The sequence below is a fragment of the Falco punctatus genome (assembly GCF_963210335.1).
Source record: "Falco punctatus genome assembly, chromosome: 1".
Lineage (NCBI taxonomy): Eukaryota > Metazoa > Chordata > Aves > Falconiformes > Falconidae > Falco > Falco punctatus.
The window spans coordinates 99,702,811-99,729,028 of NC_137580.1; the positions used below are offsets into that span (position 1 = coordinate 99,702,811).

Genomic DNA, 26,218 nt, shown 5'->3' on the forward strand with positions numbered 1-26,218 from the left:
GAAAACACTGAATGTTGTGAAGAAAATGCAGAGGGTTTTAAAGACAAATTAAAACAGATAGTAGGCGCCTATTCACTAGCACAGAAGTTCCCGCAGGAGAACACCAGCAGGCTCGGGTGCAAATCGATCAAGAAATGGCACAGAGAAAAACGGGGCTTCGGTTCCCTCCTGCCTTGGTTCGGCTCCCTCTTCTGCAGCTCCGACCTGGGGTGGGCTGCAGTTTCCCACCGCTCCCATGTCTCCATCGCTGAGCAACAAAATCAGCCCTTCCCCTGCCCAACAGATGATGGGGACTGGCTCCAACAAGACAGAGAGAAAAGCCAAACCAGCAGGCACCCCTGAGCAACCACTAACATGCCATGGATCCCTCCAAGGTTGTTTTTTTTGGGGGGAAAACCCTCAGGTTTTGTCCTTCAGATGAATGGGGAAACCCCAGCCCCGGGCACGGGAAAGCCAGCTCTCACTCACCTCCAAAGCAGAGGGCATCTGCCCTCCCAGGGGGCAACGCTGGCAGTGGGGCAGGTCAGCGTGGAAAGGGAGCGCTGGGATGGGGACTGAGGGGTTCCCAGGGACGGGGGCCTGACCAGAATTGCAGCGCTCCCGTCGCATTGCTGGACTGAAATCACAGAGCTCCTGTTGCTGGCTTCCCCGCGGCAGGAGATCACACTGGTTTGCTTGTAGTCAGGACCAGAAGTGGTCTGGGTGGCTTCCTAGCAGAGTGTTCAAATCCAAGTGTAGCGGGCTGAGCCAAATCATTTACTGGGAAGAACAGCAATTAAAGACTATTTATTTATTTACTGACAACCAAGCTGTAAATGGGGAGAGGAACATTTGTGTGCTGGAAGAGACCCTCACCTGAGGCCACCCACAGAGGTTGAATGTAAAAACAACCTGAGCACCTGCACTGCCACCACTAGCTCCACAGGCATGGCACAAAAATAGAGTTTTTCCTTGAAAACATGAGTGCCAGCCAACCTCTCCCTCCCAGCTGTGACACACACCCGCTGCTGTGCAAAGTCCCTTCCCACGGGCTGTATTTTTGCTGTCCCTACAGCCAGATGCTCTCACACTGCTGCCGGAGCTGGCCGTGACCTCTTGCCAGTACGCATGGGAACGTTACTAAAACTGAGCATAGCAATGAAACAGCTTTCTTCCCCACCATGCACACATCTAAAAAAAGAAACATGCCTCTGACCTGGCCAACGCAAGCTTAGAAAGCACAGGAGCAGCATCCCCAGTGCAGAGCAGGTGCTGGATGGGCCAGGGCTGCAGAGCCGTCATCACCATGCCAAAACCAGCCCAGGCAGAGCATGCAGCTGAGGCACAGGGGCCACACTGGTGGTACTAAAACACTCACTGCTGTAGGAGAAAGGCAGTTAATAGCCCAGAGAAAGGCTCTTAATAGCCCCGGACTAGACTAATACCCAGCCCTGATTCTGCCTCTTAAACAAACCACATCTCCTGGTGCCACCTTGCACCCACCCTGCATTTCTCTGCAAGGGGGGCTGCCCTGCACAGAGTGTCACAGGGCAGGAGGGGATCAGGGAGAAGTTCAAGCCATTTCTTCACCTAAATCTCCACCCTTGATCGTCCTTACAGCTTGATCACAGTATGGGCATAGCTCCTCGCTCAGGCCTTGCTAGAGGCTCAGTGCAGCCCTGCCTGTGGGGTTAGAGGTGCCTGATGAGAGCCAGGAGAAGTGGGGCAGTGACCCTCACAGCCCCCCTCCGGAGGTCCCAGAGGACCTTCCCCATGTCCCTCTGCCTGTGCCTTCCTTCACCCAGCTCAGAACTCACCTGTCTTCAAGACCTCCCTGACTGAAAAACAACAGAGTATGTTGTTACAGTTTAAAACAAATAAACCCAATGAGGACTGTAACAGCAAATGTTTAAGGCATTTAAAAAAAGAGACCCCCTTCAGCTAATATCAGCTGGCGTTAAAGAAGCATCTTCCCTGTACAGACTGATTAGACAAACAGATGTCAAGCAGGAACCATCAAGCATTCACTGTTCCATAGTCTGGCTTGAGTGTAACTTGATAAAGGAAAAAAAAATCAATACTTGACTAATTTAGCTATAAATTTTGAGGGCTAGAAAGAGAAAAAAACAACAACTGTGCAGATATTGAAATGGCACAAGTTAATTCAGATTCTGTCACTACGTCTTACGGAAGGTAATTCACCCAGTGCTGAAAATGAAAGACCTCATCTCCTGGGTGGTTTTGCTGCCCATTGCAGGTGTATATCAGAAGGACACAATTAACTCTGGCAGGCAGTGGGAGGGTGTGGGGCTTTCTCCAGACGGCAGCACCCCAGGGTGATGCCGAATGCACCAGGCGTGGTGGAAGCAGGTTGGCATCTGGAGGGTGCAGGGCTCCAGCGCCGCTTCGCTGAAATTCCCCCCGAGTGCCAGCAAGGCTGCCTGTGAGGAGCCAGCCGAGCCAACCTGCTAGAAAACCTTTAAAATATGCTCCTTGGAAACAATTCTAGTTATGTGGGAAATGCTTTCTAGTTATTTCTCTTCCCTGGCTTTTTGTACTCAAAGTGTATTTGCACACAGATTGGCATTTGCTGCCCTGGCTGATCGTTCACCTGATCCAGCATTACACATCTGGTCCCCGAGATGGCCCTGGATGCCTGATGTCACCGCAGATGACAGCGGTGTCAGCCAGAAGGTGCACAGTGGCAGAAGCCAAAGTCGTGGTCCCCCATGGCCGAGCTGCCCCTGAGCTGACATCCCCAGAAGGTACTCAGCACCAAGAGCCAGGCATCACCATCTCGCCCAGTGGGGTGCGGAGCTCTGGTGCCAGCGCACATGCCCCTGGCCGCGCTGCAGTCGGGATGGCCCCTTTTGTCCAGTCTGGCAGCTCAGGCTCGGTCTGGGCAGAGCGGAACCAGGGCGGGTGGCTCAGCATCCCCCAGCACATGCAGCCCCCTGGCATCTCAGCCACTGCCCTCACTGCGCCCACTGACATCTTGCTGGAGGCAGGAGCCTTCTGGCCAGTGGAAGGGGATGCCTTCTGCCTGCAGCACCCACCATTGTACCACAAATAAAGGCATGGAAAGCGGCTTATCTCCGTCGGCTGCAGCTGGAAGATGTAAGACCCAGGGGAAAGCCAGGCTGTCCCAGACACCTGCTCCTCACTGCCTGTGTCCCAGCCCTCCTTTCCCCCTTACCTGGGCTTTGTGTTTGAAACCTACATGGGAAAAGCCCTCTCTCCAAGGCTGCTCAGAAGACTAGAAGGGAAATCATGCTGTTCTGCCTGAGCCAGCCATTATGCTGTTAATTTTTCTACTTGGCTGCATCACTCCCTATTTCAGTGAGAGAAAATAACTCTGCGAAACAGAACAAACCTGGTGCTTTCCATGTCCTGTCATGGTGCTGCATCATCACAGGCTGCTCCTCCACCTCGGCTGCCCTGCTCCAGGGCACCCCAGGTGCTGCGGCTCAAGCCCTCGTGCACATAAACCCCACCAGAAACACGAGGTGAGGTGGTAGGAATGTGCTGTCAGCTTAGGAACAAAATGGCATGGAGTTTATTTGTACTTCTATCACATCAAAGGGGCCCTTGTTCTAATTCTTCTCCCTTTAGCCTGGAGGAGAAGAAGGGGAAAGATTGGTTCCTATTAATAGCCTCGCATCCCACAAGATCCAAGCCTTGTAAGAAGCCATAAAAGACTGCGGCATCTGATTCTCTGAGTAAATGAGGTAATTTTGGAAGAAGTGTGTGCTCAGCAGCCTTAGTTGCTGCCTTTTCCACTTTGGTAATAACTTACTTTGGTGTCAGTAGCGCCCAGGTCCCAGAGGGGCTGCGCAGTGCTGCTGTGCCCTGAGAGCCCCCAGCATGGGCAAGTGTGCTGCTTTTTCCCCAAAAGTTCCAGATTTTTGCAGCAAGCATCCCCAGGACAGGCATGGAGTGAGGGAAAGTTGCACCCCAGCAAGCTGATGGACTGGCAAAGCAGAGGGCACAGCTTACTGCAGGGATGCTGAGGGGCTGGTGCTGGTGGCAGGGCAAGGGGATGCTCGGGAAATCATCCATACAAGGGAAGGAGCCAGCAGGGAGCAAGGCTGTGAGGTGGCTCCGGTCCCGCACCCCCAGGGACTAACAAGGCAAAGGCACTGGGGACCTCCCTGCTGCGGGGAAGGGCCAGGGACTGCGGGCAGGCTGGCCATTTCAGGGTCACCTGCTGCCCATCTGCAGGCACCTGACATCATCCCTTATTCTCTCATTGGCTGTAGGATGGCACGAAGGGGTGTCCCCACTGTATCAGCTGTGGGCAAATCCCATGGGCACACCATCCATGAGCACTGGCTCCAGATTAGCAGGAGAGCAGGGAGGGATCTGGCCCCACGCTGCAGCGCATGACCTGCCAACACAGAGAATTACGTCAGCTTTCACTTAAGCAGATTTTTAGGCCCTAGGTGCCAGCTTTAACCCAGACACCAAAGGTACACACAGCAGCGGGTGCCTCCAGTAGGCAGCGACAGCTGCGTCATCACCTCGCACGCAGATGCTGGACACTGGGTTGCCCTTTGCGTGCCAGGTGTGAGGCCACCGGAGCCACTGGCCATGGCATCCCCGGGATGCTGATTCAGCCCTCGTGCTGGCACGCAATTCCCTGACGCCTGGTCAGGAGCAACACCACAGGAAAAGTCCACGGGGGAAAGGAGCCCACGATGGCTGCAGAGCAAAGCTGTGGTCCTGCTGCGCTGCACATAACAACAAAGCAGAAGGATTTTCAGGATCATAACCCATCCTATCAGCGGCCCCATATGCCAAATAATTAATCTACTCTCTCAGTGCCCTTGTAAAGCAAACCAGTAAATTATCTTCATTTCACAGCTGAGGAAACACAGTTCCAATGAGGCCGCTCTGCCCAGGGGCACATGGAACAGGACTCTCCATGGATGGGGTCTGTGGGTGCATCTGGGCAGATCACTGCAGCATCCCCAAAACAGCCTGCCTGGGAAGAAATGGGACAATTCACAGGGAAAGTTACATATCAAAAAAGCATAGTGAATAATCTGTCAGTGACCTTAAAAGCATCTTTCTGCTAAAATGCGTTCACATGGATATAGCATCTTGAGCTCAGCTTGACCCCTGACACTGGTGGAAAGCACATCTACAGGACAATTCAGTTTGTCCTCCAAGAGAAGCAGTCATTACAATGCGCTGTACTAAGAGCAAACCAAACTCAGATGGGATGTAGAAAAGACACTTCTTTCAATTAAACGCTAAAAGCCATGAACTTCTTTCTGCTCGGGTAGGGCAGAGAAGGACCAAATGCTTCTAAACCACACATGGGAAAATGCAAGCTATTAATTACTGTTGTGCCAGCACATGCATCACGAACTCAGCAAATAACACCCTTCGCATTGCCTTTGCTGTGTGAGAGCAGCGGCGTGGCAGGCACATGGCACACAACAGGTGTACAGGGTGCTTAAACCAAGCTCTGAAATCACGTATGCTCACAGTTCTCATGCAGCCAGGCTGCTGTGAGAGAATTGGGACTAATTCAGGTACCAAAATGCCATTACTGTGGCAAGGGAAAGGCAGCACATGGAGCTGCTGCCGTCCACGTGCCAGCATCCTTCCAGTGGCCACCATCCCTGCGGGATGAGAGCCGCTGTCCTTCAAACACCAGATCCATGTCAAAAGGGACTTTAATAGTTAAAGCGTCCTAATTCCCCGTTGGGCTTGGCCTCTTCCTTTGGAGCTAGTCTCAGCAGATAATGGACTTTGCCTTCTGACTTAATCTTCTGTAAATCTCTCTCCCTTAATTGCTCATCATCCGGAAACCTCAGAGTGAGCCAGGACAGACACTCCCCCTATGTGATATAGTCATCCTCTCCCTCCCTGCCATCATCCTGCTGCCAGCCTGCACCAACCAGCGCACCCAGAGCACCCAGCATATCCAGAGCACCCAGCACACCTAGTACACCCCTGCACCCATTTGTTTCCACTTGTGGCACATCACAATCAAAATCTGCAGTGGCGTGAGTGGCACTGGCAGAGAGCAGGGGCTGCTTTTTAATCTGCTTCTCTGAAGATGCTTTCCATGTACAAAATGCCAGGAGGTTTTTTTAGCTGTGCTTCCCGTAACCGATGCCGCTGTGTCGGACATCAGGCCATTGTGGCGCTCAGCAGCTCTCGATGGGAATTGAAATCGCAGCTCTCCCATTCGGTTCCCAAAATGAAAGGGCTCTGTTCCACCCCCTGCCATGCCCCAGCTTCTTTCCACCGATAGCAGAGAAGAGAAAGCCATCGGGAAGGCAGCCCCCAAATCTGATGGTGATAAGTCAGAAGCTGGCAGGACCCAAACCACCCCTCGCAGCACAAAGGCTGCTGAGATCTGACTGGGGGCACAAGCCCAAATCAAGAGGTTGATTTTACTGGGAGCTGGTGAGTCTTTCAATGGAAAATGTCCCTTACAGCAGCTGCGAGCAGCATTTTGTTCTCCTGGCTGTTGAAGGAGCAATCCCATCCTGCAGAAGGAAGACGTCATGCGATGGGAAGGTTGCTAAGCGAGCAGTTCCCTCCTTATGATGCACGACTTCATTACTCCGTTCCCTAAATGGATGTTACATATAAATGACATTTGCCTTAGAGCATATGAGTATCCCAAAATAGTGTGTGCATCTCTGTGTTATTTCTATGGGTTTCTGAAGAATGTCCCTATTGTCTGCTGGATTTGCAGTGCCCGATGGCTGGAAATTGCTGCCTGCCACTGCGTAAACCCCTTTTGCGTTGGGTTAGCTGCGGTGCGGGAGGGATGGGAACCCCTGAACCATCTGAGCTGCAGTCGGGGTCCAAGCGATGGGGGACCTGTGGGGTGGCCCTGTGTGTAGGATGGGGCAAGCAGGCTTGGTGCTGCAAGCTGGGGGCCGTGGGCTACAATGCAAGTTTCCCTCTTGCTCTGATCATCTTTCCCTGCCTTGAACTTCTTCTTTCCTAACACTTTCCTCCGTGTTTTTCTACAGACCAAATGTACAAGTGGAAGGCACAGCCTGAGGGGAAGAGCCTCTGGCTGCTGCACTGCAGGGATGCTTGCAGACACAGCCCTGCTCCTGCACAAGCCTCCCACCGCTGCTGGACTCCTGACTCTTGCAGAAGGCACTGCTCTACCCCAGGGTCTGAATCCTGCTCACGCCGCACCTTCCAGACCCCCCAGCAGGAGCAGAGGAGGCACAGAGGTGGCCCAGAGTTGGCAGAGGGGACAGTCACCATTTCATACCTCCAGACACCCGGGCAAAGCCGATTCTTAGGAGCTGCAGCCTCCCACCTTGCAACCACAGCCACGCAGGCAGCGCCTGGGGACCGGGAGGGACCAGCTGCTCATGTGGCCATTTCATCTAAAATTGCTTAAACTCAGCTCAGCACAGGCTGTCTTTTTAGATTAACTGAACCATACAGAGAAAAGGTATGGCACCAGCTCCTGCATGTTACATAAGGTACAAATTAAGAAATAATAATAATAAAAAAAAGGTTACGTCCATCCTGAAGAGAGAAATTTGTTTTTCATTTTCCCCCCCCTAATTTCATAAGAACATCCACAGCAGCTGATCTTTGCAGCACCAACATAATTCGGTGATATATTTTAATCCCATTATGTTGCCATGTGCTTGCTTGAAGTCCGCCTGGACTATGAGGAGCAGATGTTTCCTAATTGGCACTTCTGCTGCCCAGGAGTTTACATCACTGAAAATAGTTTCTTTGCCTTTCATGTTGACATTGAAAGCGAGACCCCGCCATTGGCTTTTACCTCAAATCATATATAATGGCATTGGCTGCTCATATTCCAATTAGCCACCCTGAGCCACTATTTTCCTTACAAAGGCGGCAGCACTGGCAGCGGGGTGGGGGTGCGTGGGTACAATGGATGGGTCACACTGTGTTTGTTGGTGATTGCCAGAGTTTAATTGCCAGCTCCGGCAGCGGGACGAGGAAGCAATCAGGGCTGCCCTGGCCACTCGCCCGGAGGGAAAGACAACATTTTCTTTTTTCAGATGTGTTTAGGTAAAGCCGTCTGATGCAAAGCCCCGTCCCATGGCAGAGTACGTCCGGCACAAGAGTGGCTGCGAGCCCTGCGCCGGTGGGGACGGGGGCCGAGTGCAGCAGCCAACTCATTTCCCAGCACATACCTTTAGTTTTTCATATTATTAAAGCATTTTGATTCTTTCCTGAGCGTTTCACAATCAAGCACTGGGAAAAATACACCAAGCAACTGAGTGTCGCGCATGGGGCAGGAGCACCATCGCTGAGCCCTTGCTGCTGCTATAATCTCCCAATACATTTTAATCCCATTATGACTCCATGTGGCTGTTTCCAATTCTAGCCTTTGACGAAGAGATGTTTCCAGTACTTCAGCTGGACATGGGTTTTACTTGCAGCAAGAAGCATAGGAATCTGTAAAGCTTTCTTTCCTTCCTTTTTCTCCCTCTTCACACTAATGTTAGGAACGAAAGCAAGCAGCAGGAAAGCAAACAGGAGCCTGGCATTCTGGACAAAAGCATCCATCAGCTCCAGTCATCTGCTCCTGGCACAGCACAGAGCCTCAGGTACCACAAGGTGATCAAGGTGCATTTCTTTCACTGGCTGCTGGACAGGACCTGGTATTACCCTTACTTACAAATATAAGAGATGACCGCCGCTGACCCGCGTGGCCGCTGGTAAGACAGGAGAAGCCATAGTCCAGGCTGGCACCAGTGCGGCGATGTGAACAGGTCCTGAGCCAGGGTTCAGCAGCCATCAGCCCTAGTTTGTTTCCTTTCCACTTCTAATGCTGTGTTTTGGCTGCCAGCATTCAGAGCCTGAAATGGAAAAATTACTTGACACCATCCCACTCTTCATCTAAGAGTATTAAAAACTGGTCACTATAAACAGAGGTGATTTTATAAAGCCAAGCCAAGCCAGGACGTTCTGCTGGCCACACGGCATCATGCCAGTGCTGCTGCGCCCAGCCCGGCTTCTCCACCCTCCCCCAGCTCCTGGCCACCGGCAGGGACCCACCACACAGCAGATCCACTTGTTCACAGCAGCTGCTTTTTCTCCACAGCTGTTTTCTTTGATCAGAAAAGGGGGAAAACAAGATGGCAGAAGCCATTGGGAGCTCAGCCTCCAGCCCTGCTGCTGAGCCCTGCTACTCCCCATCGCCCCGGGGCTGGCAGGAGAGGCTCCTCTCTCGGCTGGAGAAGTAACACCGGGTTATTTCTCTCTTGTCCCAGCTTTCGCATTAATCAGAGGTGAGATTACTTTTCCACATGCCAAAGCTGAGCACTGATACATCACAAATCTGCCCTGAAAACCACAAGATTTTAATAATACATGCTGGATGCCTGCTTATTTTTCCCTTCCTTTCTTAAGCCTTTAGTATTTGTGGCTACGGTCTGCGTGCATGCACAAGCATGAGGCTAGAAGCTCAATTTAATTTAAAGAAGAAAAAAAAAAGTCAAATCTAAGAATCTCACATACTCCTATGGCTCCAGAAGCTGCAGAATTAAACATAACAATCATTTTCAAAGGTCAAAAATCTGTGAAACACGCGGTAAACCTCTAACAGTTGGCAAGGCACATTCAATACCCAAGGCATCCAGGCTGCAGATGAGATAGAAATCACCCCACTATAACTAAGAATAATCACTTCTCATTTCTCCTAAGTTCTTTTGCCAATGATTTCCCCTACCTTGGCGTGTCTCCAGGGCCTCAGCACCCTGCGCACGAGGGGCGCTTCACCCAGCTGCCGCCATGGGCTCTGCAGGAAGGCGAAGGACAGCCAGTGTGAGCACATGGGCACTTTTTCCACACTTCTCATTGCATTTACCTCCTCCTTGCCAGCCAGTCCATCCCACCTTGGACATGGTCCCCCATGAAGGCACATTCCAAGGACAGACAATAGCCTATGCTTAAGTTGAATAATAAAACAGGAAGGAAAAGGCACCTGAACCTCAGATACGATTTACCCAGGGTTTTGCACTATCTTTATTCTTGCATGAATTGCTCCGTGGCAAATTGCTGCAGGGCTTTCCCTGCAAGCAGTACCTGTTCCTGCCTCCAGCCTGCGGGCACAGCCCGGGCTGCTGGCACGTGGTGGGGGGTTCGCCCACAGAGGGTCCCAGGGGATGCCCACCACCCCACAGCACCTGCCGCTCCTGCCAGCACTGCAGGCACCGGGGGAAACAGCCAGCCGAGGGGGGGTGAAACCCAGCCTGGCTGGTGGCGTTGGGGTTTGAGCCCCCCCCGGTATTTTCTGGGTGAAAAAAGAAATACTTTGCCAGTCTGGAGAACAGCTTTAGCTCTCCCGTCTATTGGCATGACAGCAAAACCACCCACCCGCCAGCAGAGCCGTGGGACCGCTGAAATATCACCAGCCACCACCGCTGACAGTGCCCGCCATTCCCCCCGCCGGCAGCGAGGTCTGGTGGGCAGCGGCGAGGGAGAAGGTTTAAGGGATGTGGTTTGGTGCGGCCGGGGGCAGAGAGCCGCTGCGGTGGGCAGCCCTGCCGGCGGGGACGGGAGGCGAGCGGCAGGTAGCAGCGTGCCAGATGGCACCTCCACAGCTCGCGTGGGATGGAGGCGGTCTTGTGTTTTTGAATATGATTTTTCTTTTAAATTAAAAAAAAAAAAAAAAGAAAGAAAAAGAAAAAAAAATTCCCAGTACATGTCTTTCTGAGCCAGCAACAGCGTCTGCTCAGCTTGCCGAGGAGCAGCACCTTTGGGGTGACCACGTCTCCCGAAATGCTGGGGTCAATGGTGATGTTTGCAATGGGGGTGAGTTCCCCCGAAGCCAAGGGTGCTTCCTGCACAGGTTAATTGTCTTCACCCCCAAACCCAGCCCTCGCTCCTCAGCTCAGTTTGTTCGGCTTGCCAGGCTGTCTGCTGAGCTGAACAGCCTCAGGCTCTCAAATTTCTGCTCCCCCCTCAGGTCTTTCCATTTCTATAGTTTCTCCAAAGGGGAAAGGGGAGCTGGAAGGAAGAAACATCCCGGAGGAGGACACAGAGCTGGAGCAGGCAGCCCACGCTGCCTTCTCCAGTCCCACACGCCTGGGTGGTGGATCCAAACCTCTGGGAAAGCTCTAAGTGGCTGAAAAACGATCCCTGTGAGAGGAGCACCAGGAGGGCTCTGCAGCTGACAGCAGTGCCTGTAGCATTGCTCTCCCAAGAGCTGAACCCCGGCTGTCCCCCCTCCCATGGTGTGGCCAGCCTCTTGCCAGGGCAGGGGGTGGTAAGTGTCCCTGTCCTCCTCCCCCCCATCCCAGCAGCCCCACGGGTGGGTGCCACAGCCAGGGATGAGTGCAGGGCTTGTTCATGCCATCACCTCCTGGGCACTGCTGGCAGCCCTGGGCAAGCGGGGTGGCAGCCAGACCCCACCGCGTCCTGACCACGCGCTGGCACCTGACAGCTCCCGCCTTGGGGTTAGGCACAGGGTGACACAAGACCAGAGACCTGGCTCTGCCCTGGGGCCTGCAGCGATGGGCTGTCACTGTGCACCAGCCTCTTTGCCTCTCTCAGCCATGACCATGCCTCTGGCAAACCTGGGAGATCTGCCCACCCTGCCCGGGTTGCCTGCATTGCCGGGCAGGTGGCTTCGTGTTCATTATCTCTGCTTAAAATTGCAACCAGATGGAAACTGGCTCTCTCCAGAGCTATCCCTGCCCACAGCAGCAGGGAACAGCAGCGATGCTGGGAGGATGACAAGGGAAAACCGCCGCTCCCACCTGAGAGGGGAGCTGGGGACCTGCCAGCAGCATGTCCGTGCTCAGTCCCAGCTGGCAGCATGGTGGCACAGCATGGTGGCACGACGAGTGACAGAGCCACGCAGCAGCCTGTATGCAGGACGGGAGGTGACTTCCTTCAGCCAGGGCAGGTTTGGGGGCTGGGGTTACCGGTAAGCAACTGTGAGTCAGAATGGGAGCAGCTGCCACATAACAGAAACCCTCGCACAGTCAGGAAAGCACATCTCCTGTCTGATCCCCTGCACAAACCACCGCTCTGGTGCATGGCCACTGCCCTGCAGCAAGCTGGGTGCAGCCCCCGCACCGGTGCAAAGTGCCGGGCTGGAGGCCAGGTCCTGCTCATGCCACGGCTGCTGCATTTCGTCCCATCTCCAACTCAGGCCACTAAAACTTGGGGCCAGCAACCAGGAGTGCCATCCTGGGGCGGTGATGCCACCAGGCAGGATCCCCCAGGTGGTTGGGGCATCACCGAGTCCCCTTGCCACAGGCACCTGGGGCAGCGCGGTGGTTCCCGATACCCTGGGGAGCACCCTGGGGTCAGAGTGTGGAAAAAACCAACTCAACAGAGCTAAAGCTTCACCAAGGTGCTCTGAGGGCACCCACCCAAGTGCACCCAGCCACCAGATGAGGAAATTCCTCTGACAAGTCCCAGATGAGCTGCCTCAGGGCTCAATCACATTTTCTTCTGCTTTTCAGTGCGTTTACCCCCAAGACACCGCTGGCTGCTCACAGCCAGGCTCTGTGGTCCCCGAGGGGGTTGCCCTGGTCCCCAGCTGCGGGGTCTGGGGGTCTCTGCTCTCCCCCTCGTTGCTGATTTTAGCCGTTCGCACCCACAGAAGACACTATTTCCCACGAACGATTCACAGCCAAACGCCCAGACAAGGCAGAGCTCGCCCATCAGCAGCACAGCGGGGAGTGTCGCTCCTTCCATTAAAACCCCTTTTTTCATGAGAAATTTTCAGGGCTGGGATCGCTCTGAATTTCCCCCGTTGAGGGAAAGGCACAGGTTTTTGCAGGGAAGCGGCTCGGTCGAGGCGACACGGCAGCATGCTGCCAAAGCACGACTCACCGATGAGCTGACATTTTGCAGCAACATTTGGCAAATGATTAATTCAGATTATCGCCCCGTGAGAGCTGGGCCTTGCCAAACTGGTGATTTATGCCAGGCTCAGTCATCCTGAGCACAGCGGAAAAGGCTCAGAAACGCGGAGGATTCAGGGGGCAAAACACCCTCTGCCAGGGCGGCTGCGCGTGGGAGCTGGCCGAGCGGGGGTCCTGTGTCCTCGTCGGGGACCCCGTGTCCTTGTCTCCCTGCGGCTCCCAGTGGTGCCGGTGCTCACGACGCAGCGCTGCAGCCGAGCAGGTTCCCGCTCCCCGGGAGCTGCGGTGCATGGGAGGGCAGCGCAGCGGGACCCAGCGCAGGGGGTGGCCGCGGTGGCCCATCAGATGCCCGTCACCGGGGCTGGGAAGCAGCGCCCCAGCACCGCAGCCGCCCTGCGCCCGCAAAGCTGCAGTGACACACAGCGGCTGCCGCGGCCGCATCCTGCTGGCGGCGGGGACCGGGCGGGCGCAGCAGCCACCACCGCCACCGCTGTCCCCAGCCCCCGGCCGGGCTGCGTGAGGCTGCGGTTCCTCTGCGGGGCTGGCGTCCCACAGCTTCCTTTGCTCGACTTACGATGCAAATAATTAAAGCATTCTTAAGCGCTATTAATACTAAATAAAAGCATTATTGCTAATTAAGCTTTACAATGCCTAATAAAGCAGTTATTTGGCTTGAAGGTGTCCTGATGGAGAGGGCAAATCCGGGCAAATCCCCCAGCTGTCACTGCGTCTGCCCTGGCACCACGGTGTCCCAGGGACACCTTTGCTGCCCGCAGCGGGATGCACGGCTGAGGAGGAGCCGCTCGCCCTTGGCCATGTGCCCCAGCACAGGGCTGAGCCCCACAGCCACCGCAGTGGGGCTGGACTCCCCCAGGGCTGCTGGAGATGTGAGCAGCTCCCGTCCCTCCCGCTGAGCCCCCAGCTCACCTCCCTCCGGGAACTTTGGTGGGCTGTCAGCGCCGGGCAGTGGACAGGGCACTGCCGCTGGCCATGAGCAGGTGGAATGCCACTGGGGTGCGGCGATGGGCCCCCCTCCCCACCCAGGAGCATGGGTTCAGGTCAAGCATCCCGCTGTTGGGTCCCTCTGTGTCCCCCAGGAATGAAGGGGCCAGAGCCGGGACTTTGAAACTCCAAGCTTTATTCAGTTGCTTCAGCAGCGGTGTGCATCACACGGAGGGAGGCAAGAGGCGAGGCCACCGGCGGTCAGCGGCGGCCGGGGGAAAGCTTGCTCTGCTCCCCGCGCCCCGGCACGGGCCGGGGGCTCTAGTTGGTGGGGTGGTAGGCGCCACGCTGGTGCCACTGCATGTCCCGGATGCGCCTGACCGACTGGATCTGGGGGTGCTGAGCGCCGAAATCTGAGCTGTCCTTGTAGTCCCCCTTTTCAAACAGGTACTGGTAGCCTCTGTAGCCAGGGTACTGGTATCCCACCCACCTGCCAAGGCAAGCACGGGGGTCATGCACCGTCACCTGGCCTGGCAGCCACGGCACAGCATGGCACAGCATGGCATGGCCAAGGCTACTCGGCCACATGATGCTCCATCATCACCCAGTTCCCACCACTCCGGTACTCACGTGCCACTCTGGACCCGCACGGATGAGACCTTCTCCTGGTAGCCATGCGCATGGAAGCTGGGTACATCGTCATCTATGATTTCAATCTTCTTGCCGGTGAAGCTGGGGTTTTCATAGAGTACAATCTTGTGCTCCTGGCTGTCCTGCAGAGGGGAGAGCAGAAACAGGGTGTCAGCGGCTGCCAGCACCCAGGGCTGGGCAAGGGGGGCAAAGCCCAGGGCTAGGGGGAAACCGAGGTGAGGGGCTGGCACAACATGCCACCACTCCCACCAGTGCCAGGGCTGCTCCACATCCCTCCATCCAGCTCAGAGAGCCGGCACCTGCACGGGCACTGCCAGACTTACCCGCAGATGTCCTCCGCTCTGGGGTCACCTGCCACTGCCCCTGTCCCCGCGCTCCCTCCGCCCCCCCACCGGCTCCCCGGGCCCCGAGGGCTGGGGCGAGGGTGCGCAGGAGGGGGTGCCCCTCTGCCCGCGGGGCTGGGGAGGGCGGGGGAAGGCTGGGGAAGACTTCTGGCTGCAGACCTTGGTCTGGCGGGTGGGTAGTGGCTGTCTGGGTGCTCTCACCACTTTGATGGGTCTCAGGGAAGTGATGCTGTCGCTTCTCCGGCTGTTGGTCCAGGAGTCCCAGCGGGGGTACTCCCCCTTCTCAAACACAAACTGCTCCCCTTTGCAGCTTGCTTGCTCATAGCCCACCCAGCTGGAAGAGAGCAGGGGATGAGCTTCAGATGGGGCAGTGGTGCAGGGGCCAGCACCCCAGCACAGACCCCAGCAAACACCCTCAGGATGTGCCCCCCGGCAGGGCACAGACCCCTCTGCTCCCTGTTGGAAAATGGAAACGAGCACCGTGGTGCCAGCTGGGGGGCTGGCGGCAGCGCCAGGGTGGGAGCAGGCAGCCCTGCCTGTGGGGCAATGCCTGCGTCCAGCGCACGGGGCCCGGCACAGCCAGTCCCAGGTCCCTGCTGACAACACCACCATAGGACTTGCCAGCGTGGCTGCTCTGGACACGGTGGCCACTCATTCTTGGTCCCTGGGGACCCGCAGAAGGACAGGATCACCCACATGTCCTGGCTGGGGCTGTGCTGCCAGGGTGCTCCACAGCTGCCCCATTGTTCCTGGGTGCTGCTGGCTGCAGGGTGCAGGCAGGGATCCTACCCTGGCGCTTCCCCAGGCACTTTTCAGGGGCTCCCCATTGCCCAGAGCCCCCCACCTAGGGACCACAGCCTCCCTCTGCGAGCACATGCAGGGGTCAGCAGGTGGGTGGGGAGAGGGGGTGCCACCGGCAGCACCACGCACCACCAAGGTGGTGCCATCCCCGCCTGTCCCTGTGCCTGAAGAGAAGGAAACCAAACTGCGGGTAACATCACAATCCACACCCATGCCCACACCCCGCCAGCCTCCCCCGCACCGAGCAGGGCTGGGGGACACCTGCTGCTGGGCACCCCCTGCTCACCCGCTGGCACCCCCACCACCAGGCACCCGCAGGGGCAAGGCAGGCAAGTAGCACAGCAACGCTGGCTACGTGAAATCTGGGGTGCAGTGCGGGTGCCGGCAGCAGCAGCGACATCCCCTTCACATCCCAGCCCCTGCCTCCCTCCCACGCATTGCCATGCACCCCCCAGCCCCCCTGGCACATACGGTCCGGAATGCACGAGGATGGAGCCCACTTTCTCCACGCCGGCTTCCTTCAGGTTGGGGCAGGCACCACTGAGCTCATGGCAGCGGCCCTGGAAGTTCTCCTGCTCGAAGATGGCGATCTGGAAGAGAGTGGGAGCCTCAGAGCAGGGCATGCTGTCCCTGGCAATGTGACACGGGGGGCACACACTGTCCCTGGTCACTGGCTCAGCACAGCCCCGTGCCTGCTGCAGCCCAGACCTCGTGCTGCTCTCCAAAACCTGCACTTCAGCAGCTTTTAACGAGCCTTCTAGCATGGACCAATGTTTCCAGCTCTCTGAATATGCAGCTCTCACTACTGGATGTCTGTGATCTCTGCCAGCACTGGCCCAGCGCCCTAGTACCACTCACAGAGGGATGCCTGCGCTCACACCAGGCTTCAGGTGAGTGACCCCCAGCTCTGGCTTGAGCATGGTTGCCGCTGGTGGGATGCAGTAAGCAGGACATCCCGCACACACGGGGAGGGCACTAGGGCAGTCCCGGGGACTGAGCGCTGCCAGCTCAGCACAGATTTCATGGGTCACGGGGTGGCAGGAAGCAGATCTGCTGTGTCTGCAGAGGTGGTGGGAGATTAGGAGTTGATCCGTTCCCACCCGCTCCGCCTGCACCGGGGCCATCAGATGCCAGAAAAATCTGTGCGTGTCCTACCCCGCTCCCCGTGCCCTCATCCCTCTGCAAACAGCTCTGCTCCGCAGCCGGCCATGCTTGGTGCCAGTCGGGAGATGCTGGCAAGGGGCTGCATCGTTGCAGCTCAGCTGCTCCCCAGAAGTGTCCCAGGGGGATGATTTGGGCACTCGGTGAGGCCGAGGGTGCCCTGGCCCCACTGCAGAGCTGAGAAGCCACACACTGACCTTAGAGCTGGCTTGCTGCTGCTTGGAGGCTGGCATTTGGTGCTCGGAAGCCATCATAAGCTGGGTTGTCCGCTGCCTTGGGAGGAAAACTCAGTGGGTTACAAGCTGCCACTGAGGATGCACCCGGAACCGTGCTCACAGCCCCCTGTCCGTACCCCACTGCTTGCCCAGCGCCCGGCCACCGGCTGCTCCGTGCTGCTGAGTTGCAGGGAAAGGGAGAAGGGGTGCCAGGGCTATGGCTCACGGCAGGGTGGGCACAGGCTGGGTTCACCAGGACCAGTCCATGCTCAAGGCTGCTGGGCACCACAAACCTCCCCAGGCTCATGGAGGAGCCCAGGCAATGGTCCTAGGGCAGCATCACCTGTGATGGGACCTGCAAAGGGTCTCCAGCCCAGAGGAAGGGGACCCAGGAGCCCGGGGCATTTCCAGCAGAGCCCAGCCCCTGCAGTCAAGGCTTTTTGTGCTGTCCCTGCCCAGCAAGTGACAAAATGACAGCTGAGGACTCCCTGTCCCACACAGGTGCCTGAAAGAGGTGATGGGGAGAAGCACCAGGGCTCCCACCACCAGCCTGCCGTGTGCATCCAGGGTCACTGGTGCAAGACCTCCCAGCTCTGCCCGGCACAGCCGCCCCTATGAAGGACCCTCATCCTCAAGTCCAGTGGGATGCCCTGTATCTGATCAGGCTACAAAGCAGGTGAAAACGGCTCATTCCCAATAAAACAAAAACCGAGCCATGGCCGGGCAGCAGTGCTCCTGCTTTGGCCGCCCGGTTTGGGCTGCAGGGACAGGACCATCCCCATGGCTCACCCCACTGTGTGCCTGCACCCCACTGCCACCCCCGCACCTCTGCCCAGTACTGCGGGAGGGAGCTCCAGCACCCGGGGTTGGGAGGAGGCAACGACGAAAAAGAGGACAATAAATAGAAAAGTCTTACCAGTTATACCAGTACCCGCTTGAGCCAGTGAAGGGCTGGGGCCGAGAGGTGGAATTTATACCGAGCCACAGAAGAACGGTGCCAAAACTATTTACAAAATAGTTAAAGCATGATTCAAAGCGAGAATGCTGGATTAAAACCCAATGAAAACCAAGGTCAGCTGATCAGCCGCAGCCTTTGTCTCCCCAAACACCAAGTCGGGGAGTTATTTCATTAGCTTTCACATTCGAGTCGCCCGCTTTGTTGGGTTTGTTGGCAAGGAGATTTGGAGTTTGCATGCATCAGCCGAATGCATGCCAAGACCCAGACCAGCCCTTGCAAACAAAGCGCCCGCCAGCCCTGCTTCAGGAGTTTTGGAGCCAGAGACTTTATCCCTCCAACAAACCAGCAAGCCACCCCGCCGCTGGAACGGCCGAAAACTGCTGAACTTGGCTCTTTCCATGCGCGATAAAACGAGCCTTCAAATAACTGGTAAACGTCTGGCTTTGCCCGTCTGCATCCCCAGCGAGGGAGCGGTGCCGAGGGACCCTGCGAGGTTCCTGAGCCTGGGGGCACCGCGGGAGCCCCTTCCCGCTGCCACCTCCCACACCAGGGGCTTTGGGGACGGCCAGGGGCAGGAGCTGGTCCTGGCAGCAGCAGGGCAGCACCCTCAGCCTGAGCGCGGGGGCACCTGCGTGCTGGGCTGCTCCCTTCGTATCCCCCACCCTTCTGGGGCCCCGAGAAGCTCCCACCCCGCGGGGCAGCAGCAGCAGCAGCACGGAGGCTCCTCCATCACGGCGGGACAGAGCCAAGGTCAGCAGCAGGGGCTCACAGCCTGGGACACGTCCCCATAGCCGGGCTGTGGGTTTAGGGCAGCAGCAAAACCCCTTCGCTGGCATCTTGCTGCCTGACCTGGGGAGACGCGTCAGGCCTGTGTGCTGACTTTTGCTGCAGCAAAGTGAGTTTCCCAGTGGGACGGGGGCATGACAACATGGCTATCAGACTCCCACAGCTCCCTCTCACCTCCCAGAGGAGTGGGTCACTCCCTTGTCACCCCAGCAAGTGTCACACAGTGCTAACGTGGCCCAGAGCAGCTCTCTTGCACACATTTAATGGGGGTCCTGCAACAGATGATGTGCTGCCGCTCCCCTAGCAGCACTTCTGGCTGCTAGCTCAGCCCCAGCGCCCAGGACAGCCACACACAGGGTCACCCCCATACAGGGTCACCCCCATCAGGGTGCTGCCACCAGAGCCTGCCCTGGCCATCATGTGCTGAGGGGTTGGTCCCTGCGGTCTGCAGCAGCCCCAGCCGTGGATGATGGGGCCTCATGGGGCTGCAGGGGCCATGGGCAACTGTGTGGCTCTGAAAGAAATCACGCCACGCCGTGGACAGGTTTTGGTAGGTAGGTTTCTGAGGAAGCCCCTACAATGCTCCCAGCTCTGCCGCCATCCTTTTCTGTTCTCTGTGCCTCCAGCTACAGCACTACAGAGGGATCCAGCCGCTGCCCTCCCCATCTTCCTGGGCTAATTCATAGCGGTCCCCAGCCCAGGATCCCCACGGACCTGCCCCAGGTCCCAGCGCAGGGCATGTGCATCCCTGCGGCTGCTGTTGGGCACGTCCCAGCCCCTCATGCACCCCAGCAAGTGGCAGACACAGTGCTTGGCACAGCTTCTGCTGGGCTGAGATTCCTTCCCCTTGGCTCTGCCAGGCTGGTTTTAGTTCATCTCAGCCACAGGCAGCAGCGATGCTGCAGGCAGGCGCAGCCACCCACGGCCCCATGGACTGTCCTGGAAGCATCTAGTGCGGCTCAGGGCCATAAAATGTCCTTTAATAGCTGCAAAGCCAGGCCAAAGAAGAAAAGCTCTGGCATGGCTGTTTGTTGACCGGCACAAAGTGCTCAAGCAGCCTGAAGCCGTCTCCTGTCTCTGCCACCAGCCCCGAGCAGTCCCCCAGCGTGGCTGCTGTGACCCGCAGCAGGGCTCTGCACCTCTGCCTGGATGGCCAAAGATGCTCAATGCTGGGATGCCCAGCTCCCTGCCAGCATCCTCAGAGCACGTGACTCGGGGCCAGGGCGGGGAGGGGGTGGGCGCGTCTCTAGCCCCTGCCTTTGCAACCAAAACAGCTGCCCCACACAGAGAGATCATCCCCAGGGAGCAAGAACCTGGGTGCGGGGGAAGAAGCTTCCTCAGGGCCGGGCTGGATGCCCTGTGGCGTGCTGGGTCTGGGCACAGCCCTGGCCTGGGGTGGGTGCCCCTTTGGGGTGCGTGAAGCCTGGCAGTGCCTGGGAACAGCCGTCCTCCACATCCCCACTGGTCCTGGGGCCACCCCGGCCCCATGGCTGCCAGTGTCACCCAGGATCCCCCTGCCACCACCATGGTCTTTGGGTTGGACAGCCTCCCGCAGCGGAGCGGGCAGGGCTGAGGAAAGTGGGAAGGAGCCATGAGCAGAGCTCCTCCGGTGATGCTTTGAGAAGGGGCAGAGGTATGGGAAAAACCCCAGGCAAGTGTCCCGAGACCACCCCCCCGGGGCTGGGCTGCCCCCAGCATGGGGCTCACCACTACAGTGGCCACGCCAGCACCACGCCACAGTACCACCAGGGGTTATTTTTGGAAAGCCTTTATGTAACTGCAAATACTCGTTCTTTTCCTGCGTCTGCTGTGCACAGGAGATGCTGGGGGCACTGCCATGGCACCCATCCACATCTCCAATCACAGCACCCCCCACCAGCACGACCCCAGCCCAGGACCAGGCAGGCCCCCGGCAGCCTCCAGCTCAGAGCTTTATTGAGGTTTTTGCACAAAAAAACACTAAGGTCATGGCATCAGCCGGCGGCGTCACATCAGCCAACCCCCGGCACAGGCAGCACGGGGCTGGGGCGTCCCTCAACTGTTCTCGAAGCAGCCCCGTTGGTGCCACTGCTGGTCCCGCACGCGACGCACAGACTGGATGAGGGGCTGGTTGGCATCCCACTCGTTCCAGTGCCGGTACTCGCCCTTCTCAAAGACGTGCTGGCGGCCCCGGTAGCCAGGGTACTCATAGCCCACCCACCTGCAGGGGACAGAGGCAGTGCTCAGCAGTGCCCCAGGGTCAGTTCCATTGCAGCTCCCCACCCCGTGGGCACATCCCCCACCGCTGAGCAGGGGCAATATTCCCGTACCACCCCAGAGGCCAAGGCAGAGGCACCGGCACGCAGCCACACGATGCTCTATGGCACTCTCCAGGGCCGCTGCTCCATCGCCACTGAGTGCCACTGCAGCAAGGCTGAGAGGCAGAGCACGAGTGGGAAATGCCACCCTGCCAGGAGCGGCTGGAGAACCCAGGGAGAAGGGACCTTGGCTGCACTGCTCCAGCAGCAACGTACTGGAGGAGGTCAGGGCAAGAAGCTGTCACAGGGCCCTAGGGACACTGCCCTGGTCCTCATCACTCCCTGTGGGCCAGGGAAAGAGTGGCAGTGGGAAGGGAGCAAAGTAAGTGATGGGCAGAAGCAGCATCATGGGGACATCTGCCCCATCCCCACTTCGGTGGCTGTGGCAGGCACTGCTGTCACCACCCTGAGGGGACCAGCCATGGTGCCATGGGATGTGCCCCCGCTGCCACCATCCTTACGTTCCGTTCAGGGCCCTGACACTGGCCACGCGGTCCTGGAAGCCGTGGGCCCAGAGGCTGGGGACGTCATCATCCACAATCTCCATCTTCCGCCCAGTATAGCCGGCGTTCTCAAAGAGGTGGATCTTGTGGTCGGGGCTGTCCTGGGGGAGGGCACGGATCAGGGGCTGTCCTGTACACCCCCAGCCCCCTGAGACCCTCCCAGCCTGGTGGTCCCCACCACTGTGGCCCTGCTGCTTGTCCATGAGGGCACAGACACCCCAACACAGCCACTACTCACGATCTGGAGGGGACGGATGGACATCAGGCTGTCGCTGTTGTGGCTGTTGGACCAGGAGTCCCAGCGTGGGTAGTCCCCCTTCTCCAGCACAAACTGCTCCCCGGCAAAGGCTTGCCGCTCAAAGCCCAGCCACCTGCGGGACCAGAGGGTTGGGGATGGCCCTGCCACCTGTGCACAGGGCAGAGTGCCCCAGCACAAAGCAGCACTGCAGGGGGATGCTCTCCCTGCCCCCACACCGGGGTTTGTCCATCCCCCACTCCACAGACTTACGGGCCAGATTCCACCTGGATGGAGCCGACCTTTTCCAGCTCTTTCTCGGTGATGTTGGGGAGCTCCTCTGTCAGCTCACATTTCTTCCCCTGGAAATTCTCCAGCTCATAGATCGTGATCTAAAGTGGGGAGAGATGCCATCAGCTGCTGCTGCAGCCACACCGCCAGGTGAACACCCTGCACGAGTGCGGAACCTCCCCGCTCCTTGGCCGATGCAAGCAGCAGCAGAGTGAAGCGCTCTGGCCACGTCTCCTCCATCCCTGCTGCCCCACACCGACGTCCCTCCCCCCCCATGGCAGAGCCAGATCCCACCACGTGTGTCTGCCGTGACAGACGGCTCCTGGGCTTTGCTCCACAGCTGTGTATGGGCCAGAGATGTTTGCTCAGTAAAACACAGGCTGGTCTTTTGTCTGTGACAGGCTAAAAAACAAGTTGACTGGCTCAAATACAGCATCAAAAACGCTGAGTTTGTGCTAAGGCCGCCGGGGCCGTGGGCTGCAGTCTCCTGCCCCCCACTCAGTCACAGCCCATCATTTCCTTCTCGCTGTTCCCTCCAAATCCATTTCTTCCCCTGGCCTGGCCTGGAACAAGCTCATTTTTTGGTGTTTTCCTCTAAACCCTGCCAGGTGCAGAAACCACACCACCTCCCCCAGACCTCCTGCTCTCAGCAGAGCTTCAGGGCTGAGCTGCAGGACGAGTCAGTGCCAGCAGCCCGAGCATGGCGGGGAGCAGGGTCCAGGGCGCCTGGCACAGTTCGGGGACCAGGAGGGACAGCACGGCAGCCAGGCTATGCACATGTGTGGCCAGGCACACCCAGCCCCTGCCCTCAAGTGGTTCTAGCTGAAACCCCTGAGCCCAGGACAAGGGCAGAGCCTCCTGCAGACACCACATGACGGCAGGTATCAAGGGACGGAGGTGACACCTGTGGTCCTTCGGACCTTCTTTCTACCCCAAAGCAATAAGAAGCCCAAGCTCCTGGCACCTCATTAGCCCATTTTCAGGATCTGCTCCCACCTCCAGCCTTCCCCATCCAGGAGCGGCTTTGCTCAGCTTCCCAGCTGCAGGAAGGACTGCAGCCACTGCAACACCCATGGCTGGTTTACCTCTAACCAACCTACGAGCGTAAAAATTAGAACCTTAAAAAAATATGCCCAAGGACTTTCACTGCTCAGACCTACAGCCAGTCCCCGCCGTGACAGGATACTTGATCTCCTGGATTAAAACGCTGCACAGCTGCACGCCAGACCAGCAGGCAAATGTACTGGCAGCCAGAAACGCAGCGAGCAATTGCCAGGCAGCAGCAAATCCCCCAACCAAAGCCTCCCTCCCCGGCCCGCAGCCCCACACAGCTCGGCTTGGTGGGCGAGGAGATTTATCGGAGCAGCAACATGAACACGGCTGGCTGCACAAGGAGAGCTGGAGGCCGCTAGCTTCCCCAGTGTGACCTGCAACACTTCGGCACTGGTACCAGCACGCTGCAGCACAGAGTGACCTACAGCGTCACCCAAAGTCCGTCTGTAACCAGTTCCCCCAGTATACCTTGTAATTGCCACCTCGCTCACCAGCACCCTCCCCAGTCGCCATCTGCTCAGGGGGACTTTGCTGCTCAGTCATCGTGCCTGCAAAACCCAAATTGTAGGAGGTTAATACAGCATCGCTTTTAAGTGAGGTATCAGTCTTTAAATTATAAAGTAGTCAATAAAATACAAAAGATGAAGCTGGCATGGGAACAGGTAGCAAAAGTTAATGCAGTTCCCCTGAGTGCAGCAGCCATAAATCCCCAGGGATGTCCAGGCAGGCAGGAAGCGCCGTTATCCATCCTCCTCTCCCTCCTGCACACAGGCCCTGCGTCCTCACCCGGGCATCACCGCGGGGCCAAAGAGCCCCTGACTGAATCAAGCCATCTTCCAAGTGACACGGGATCCCCCTCTGACCCTGGGCAGCTCGCCCAGTTGCTCATTTAACTCATGTCTAAAAGCCTGTCCTTTGTTTCGAGCAGGAATTTGCCGGGTTTCAGCTCCCAGCTGCTGACATCTTTCCCTGCTAACGTAACTCTGACGGCTCTACAGTGCTCCCGCAGCCCAGCATCCCGGGGAGCAGCAGACCCTGGCAGCTGGAGCTGCCGCTGCCACGTTGGCTGGTAGGACAGCAGCAAGAGCCCCCTCCTTGCTCTCCAGGAACATCTCACAAAGTTCCTACTCAAATAGGAAACCCCGGCCGAACACTCCTCCCCCGCCTGCTCTCGCCACGCTAACGCGAGGGGTTGTCGAGAGGTTAATAGGAGATGTACAAAAGAAACCAAGTTTGACCGGCGTCCTTAATCAAAACCCTGCAGCATCACTTCTTGCCAAGCATTAGCAAAACATTCGCTATAGTGAGACCTCGACTCAGACATGCTAATTCTTTTTTAAAGCCCCTTCCAGTCCAAGCAGTGCCGCTGCTACCTCTCCCGGCGTGGTTCCGCTCTGCCGGCCAGCGCGGGCAGCCCTGCTATTTATGGGTTGCTTCTGAACAGAACAGCACATTATTTGGACGCTGATACAGCAGCTGCGTCTACTGAATTCCATCCATGAGATTTCATCTCAATAGCATGGGCTCGCAGCGTGCTATGGAAACGTTATTCAGATTTCTCCCGGCTGTCCCTTAAAAATGTGCCACTCGATTTACAGAAGATTAACATCGAAATTCACATCAGCACGTTCACGCTGCTTCTTGCCAGGTTCTCTGGAAAACTCTCCCATCAGCAGTTAAAGGGAGGGTTTAGCCTAGAAACCAAGCACAGTGCAAAACAAAAAACTGTGCAAAATATTTACAGTTTGTTTGGGCTTGAATGCAAGATGGGACGTGGGGTCAGCGTCAGCTCCCTGGAGCTTTGCTGGAAGGACGGCAGGGAGGCTGGGGCAGCAAGGGCACAAATGGCACTCAAGATTTGGGTTCTTGCTTCAGCTTTGATCCTTACCGGGAAGGTTATCTCCATCAAACCCCTTTTCCTTCACTGCACCCCAGCCCTTCTCCCTATGCTGCACATTCCCTGGGATGCCCTGGGGTGCACAACAAGGTCTTTTGGGAGCCAAGTGCCTTGCACAGGGATTCATCCGTCTTCACAGGCAAAGTGTGATCTAACACGGGAAAAGCACAGTCCTTCCACAGCAGATGCCAAGCCGAGAGCTTTTTACTGGGCTCACAGTGGACCGGATTCCCCCTTTTGCAGGGAATGCTAAGCTATGTTCAACCACACGCATCTCCCTTTACTACCTCTTGCAGGATTTTCTACCTGCTCTGGGCACATCTCATCTTGAAACTAAGAACTACGTGAAACATCCACCAAAATTGCCAAAAAGCCACTTGGCCAGGCTGGACAAACTTGGAGTTGGCCTAAAATGGCAGGTGGCCAGAAAAGCGTCCCATCCACAGCAGCGCCCAGCTGGAGCCCTCTGCTGCAATTTGCTGTACCCCACCACGCATGGGAGCAGTTTATGGTGAGGCTCTTCATCCCCATCCCACCACTGACGTACAGCCAGGCTGGCTGCTCTCCTGGGGAGGCTGGGCCCCAGCACCCAGCAGGGCGAGCCCCGGTGTGATGTACCAAGTGCAGTACGGCAGAGACGATGCACCCAGCGCCTGCTGCAGCGCTGCGCTCCACCATCACCGCTCTTTTCACCGCTGCCCATTGCTGCAGTTTCTGATGAAGGACAAGACAAATGGCCTCCCAAGGATCTGCCTTCTCCATCGGAGCACGCCCGTGGGATGCTGCACGGCTCCAGCACACAGGAGCGGGGGTGGGGTGGGTAAGGGTTTCAGCAACGTAAAGCTAAACTGAAGCGCAACTGCCAGCTCACCTGTCATCATTATTCAAGTGACACTGGTACCTACGAAGACCCCAGCACAGACAGCAGTTGGATAGAGTCCATTTTTATTGCAGTTCCTTTTCATCTTTTCTCTGAATATGAAACTGCTCAGCTGTAGAATATAAAATCACTTCTGTATAGAAGGAGGACTCAAAGGAGAACACAAAATGACTTAAGTTGGTAAAAGACACAGACACAACAGCATTAGAAATAGAGAATTTTTCTTACCAGTCCATTTCTTGCCAGTGTCCTCATTACACTGAGGTCTGTAGTGGCTGCAGTGCCCACGAATCTTCCTCTCCCAAACTCACAGAGCTTGCACATCGATAAGGCAATTAAAAAAATACGGCAGAAGGGGCACTAGCTCTCAT

The 26,218-nt window shown here is 57.0% G+C and overlaps 2 protein-coding genes across 9 annotated transcripts; both read right to left on the reverse strand.

Annotated features, from left to right (window-relative positions):
- Positions 1-389: 389 nt before the first annotated feature.
- CRYBB2 (crystallin beta B2) lies at positions 390-19,047 on the reverse strand. Of its 7 annotated transcripts, none has more exons than XM_080403641.1 (6): positions 17,864-19,047; positions 16,930-17,005; positions 16,043-16,161; positions 14,930-15,104; positions 14,406-14,548; positions 390-14,265 (listed from the first exon to the last, which is right to left on the reverse strand). In XM_080403641.1, the coding sequence occupies exons 2-6, from the start codon at positions 16,984-16,986 to the stop codon at positions 14,097-14,099; spliced, it is 663 nt and encodes a 220-aa protein (XP_080259767.1). In that variant the 5' UTR covers positions 16,987-17,005; positions 17,864-19,047; the 3' UTR covers positions 390-14,096. The 7 variants fall into 7 exon arrangements, 5 of the variants coding, with proteins under 5 accessions (XP_080259767.1, XP_080259766.1, XP_080259764.1 ...); XM_080403642.1 differs by having other exon boundaries at positions 7,529-14,265; positions 14,972-15,104; positions 17,864-19,042; XM_080403640.1 differs by lacking the exons at positions 16,930-17,005; positions 17,864-19,047 and adding an exon at positions 16,430-16,912.
- Positions 19,048-19,053: 6 nt separating this feature from the next.
- CRYBB3 (crystallin beta B3) lies at positions 19,054-26,218 on the reverse strand. 2 transcript variants are annotated; one of them, XM_080403701.1, is made up of 6 exons: positions 25,839-26,218; positions 23,539-23,618; positions 22,000-22,118; positions 21,730-21,862; positions 21,450-21,592; positions 19,054-20,891 (listed from the first exon to the last, which is right to left on the reverse strand). In XM_080403701.1, exons 1-6 carry the CDS (start codon positions 25,846-25,848, stop codon positions 20,726-20,728), a joined length of 651 nt encoding a protein of 216 aa, XP_080259827.1. In that variant the 5' UTR covers positions 25,849-26,218; the 3' UTR covers positions 19,054-20,725. The 2 variants fall into 2 exon arrangements, with proteins under 2 accessions (XP_080259827.1, XP_080259828.1); XM_080403702.1 differs by having other exon boundaries at positions 24,444-26,218.

Bases quoted from the DNA above. Each gene is read 5' to 3' on its own strand.
- CRYBB2 (XM_080403638.1), bottom strand. From the start codon at position 16,335: ATGCTAGAAGGCTCGTTAAAAGCTGCTGAAGTGCAGGTTTTGGAGAGC. The intron at 14,549-14,929 runs GTCTGCAGCCAG...TCCCCTCTGCAG, and splicing joins TACCCACCCGCCAGACCAAG to GACAGCCAGGAGCACAAGAT. The intron at 14,266-14,405 runs GTGAGTACCGGA...TTGCCTTGGCAG, and splicing joins GTGCGGGTCCAGAGTGGCAC to GTGGGTGGGATACCAGTACC.
- CRYBB3 (XM_080403701.1), bottom strand. The intron at 21,863-21,999 runs GTAAGTCTGTGG...CTGGTCCCGCAG, and splicing joins ATCCAGGTGGAATCTGGCCC to GTGGCTGGGCTTTGAGCGGC. The intron at 20,892-21,449 runs GTAAGGATGGTG...TGTCCCCTGCAG, and splicing joins GTCAGGGCCCTGAACGGAAC to GTGGGTGGGCTATGAGTACC.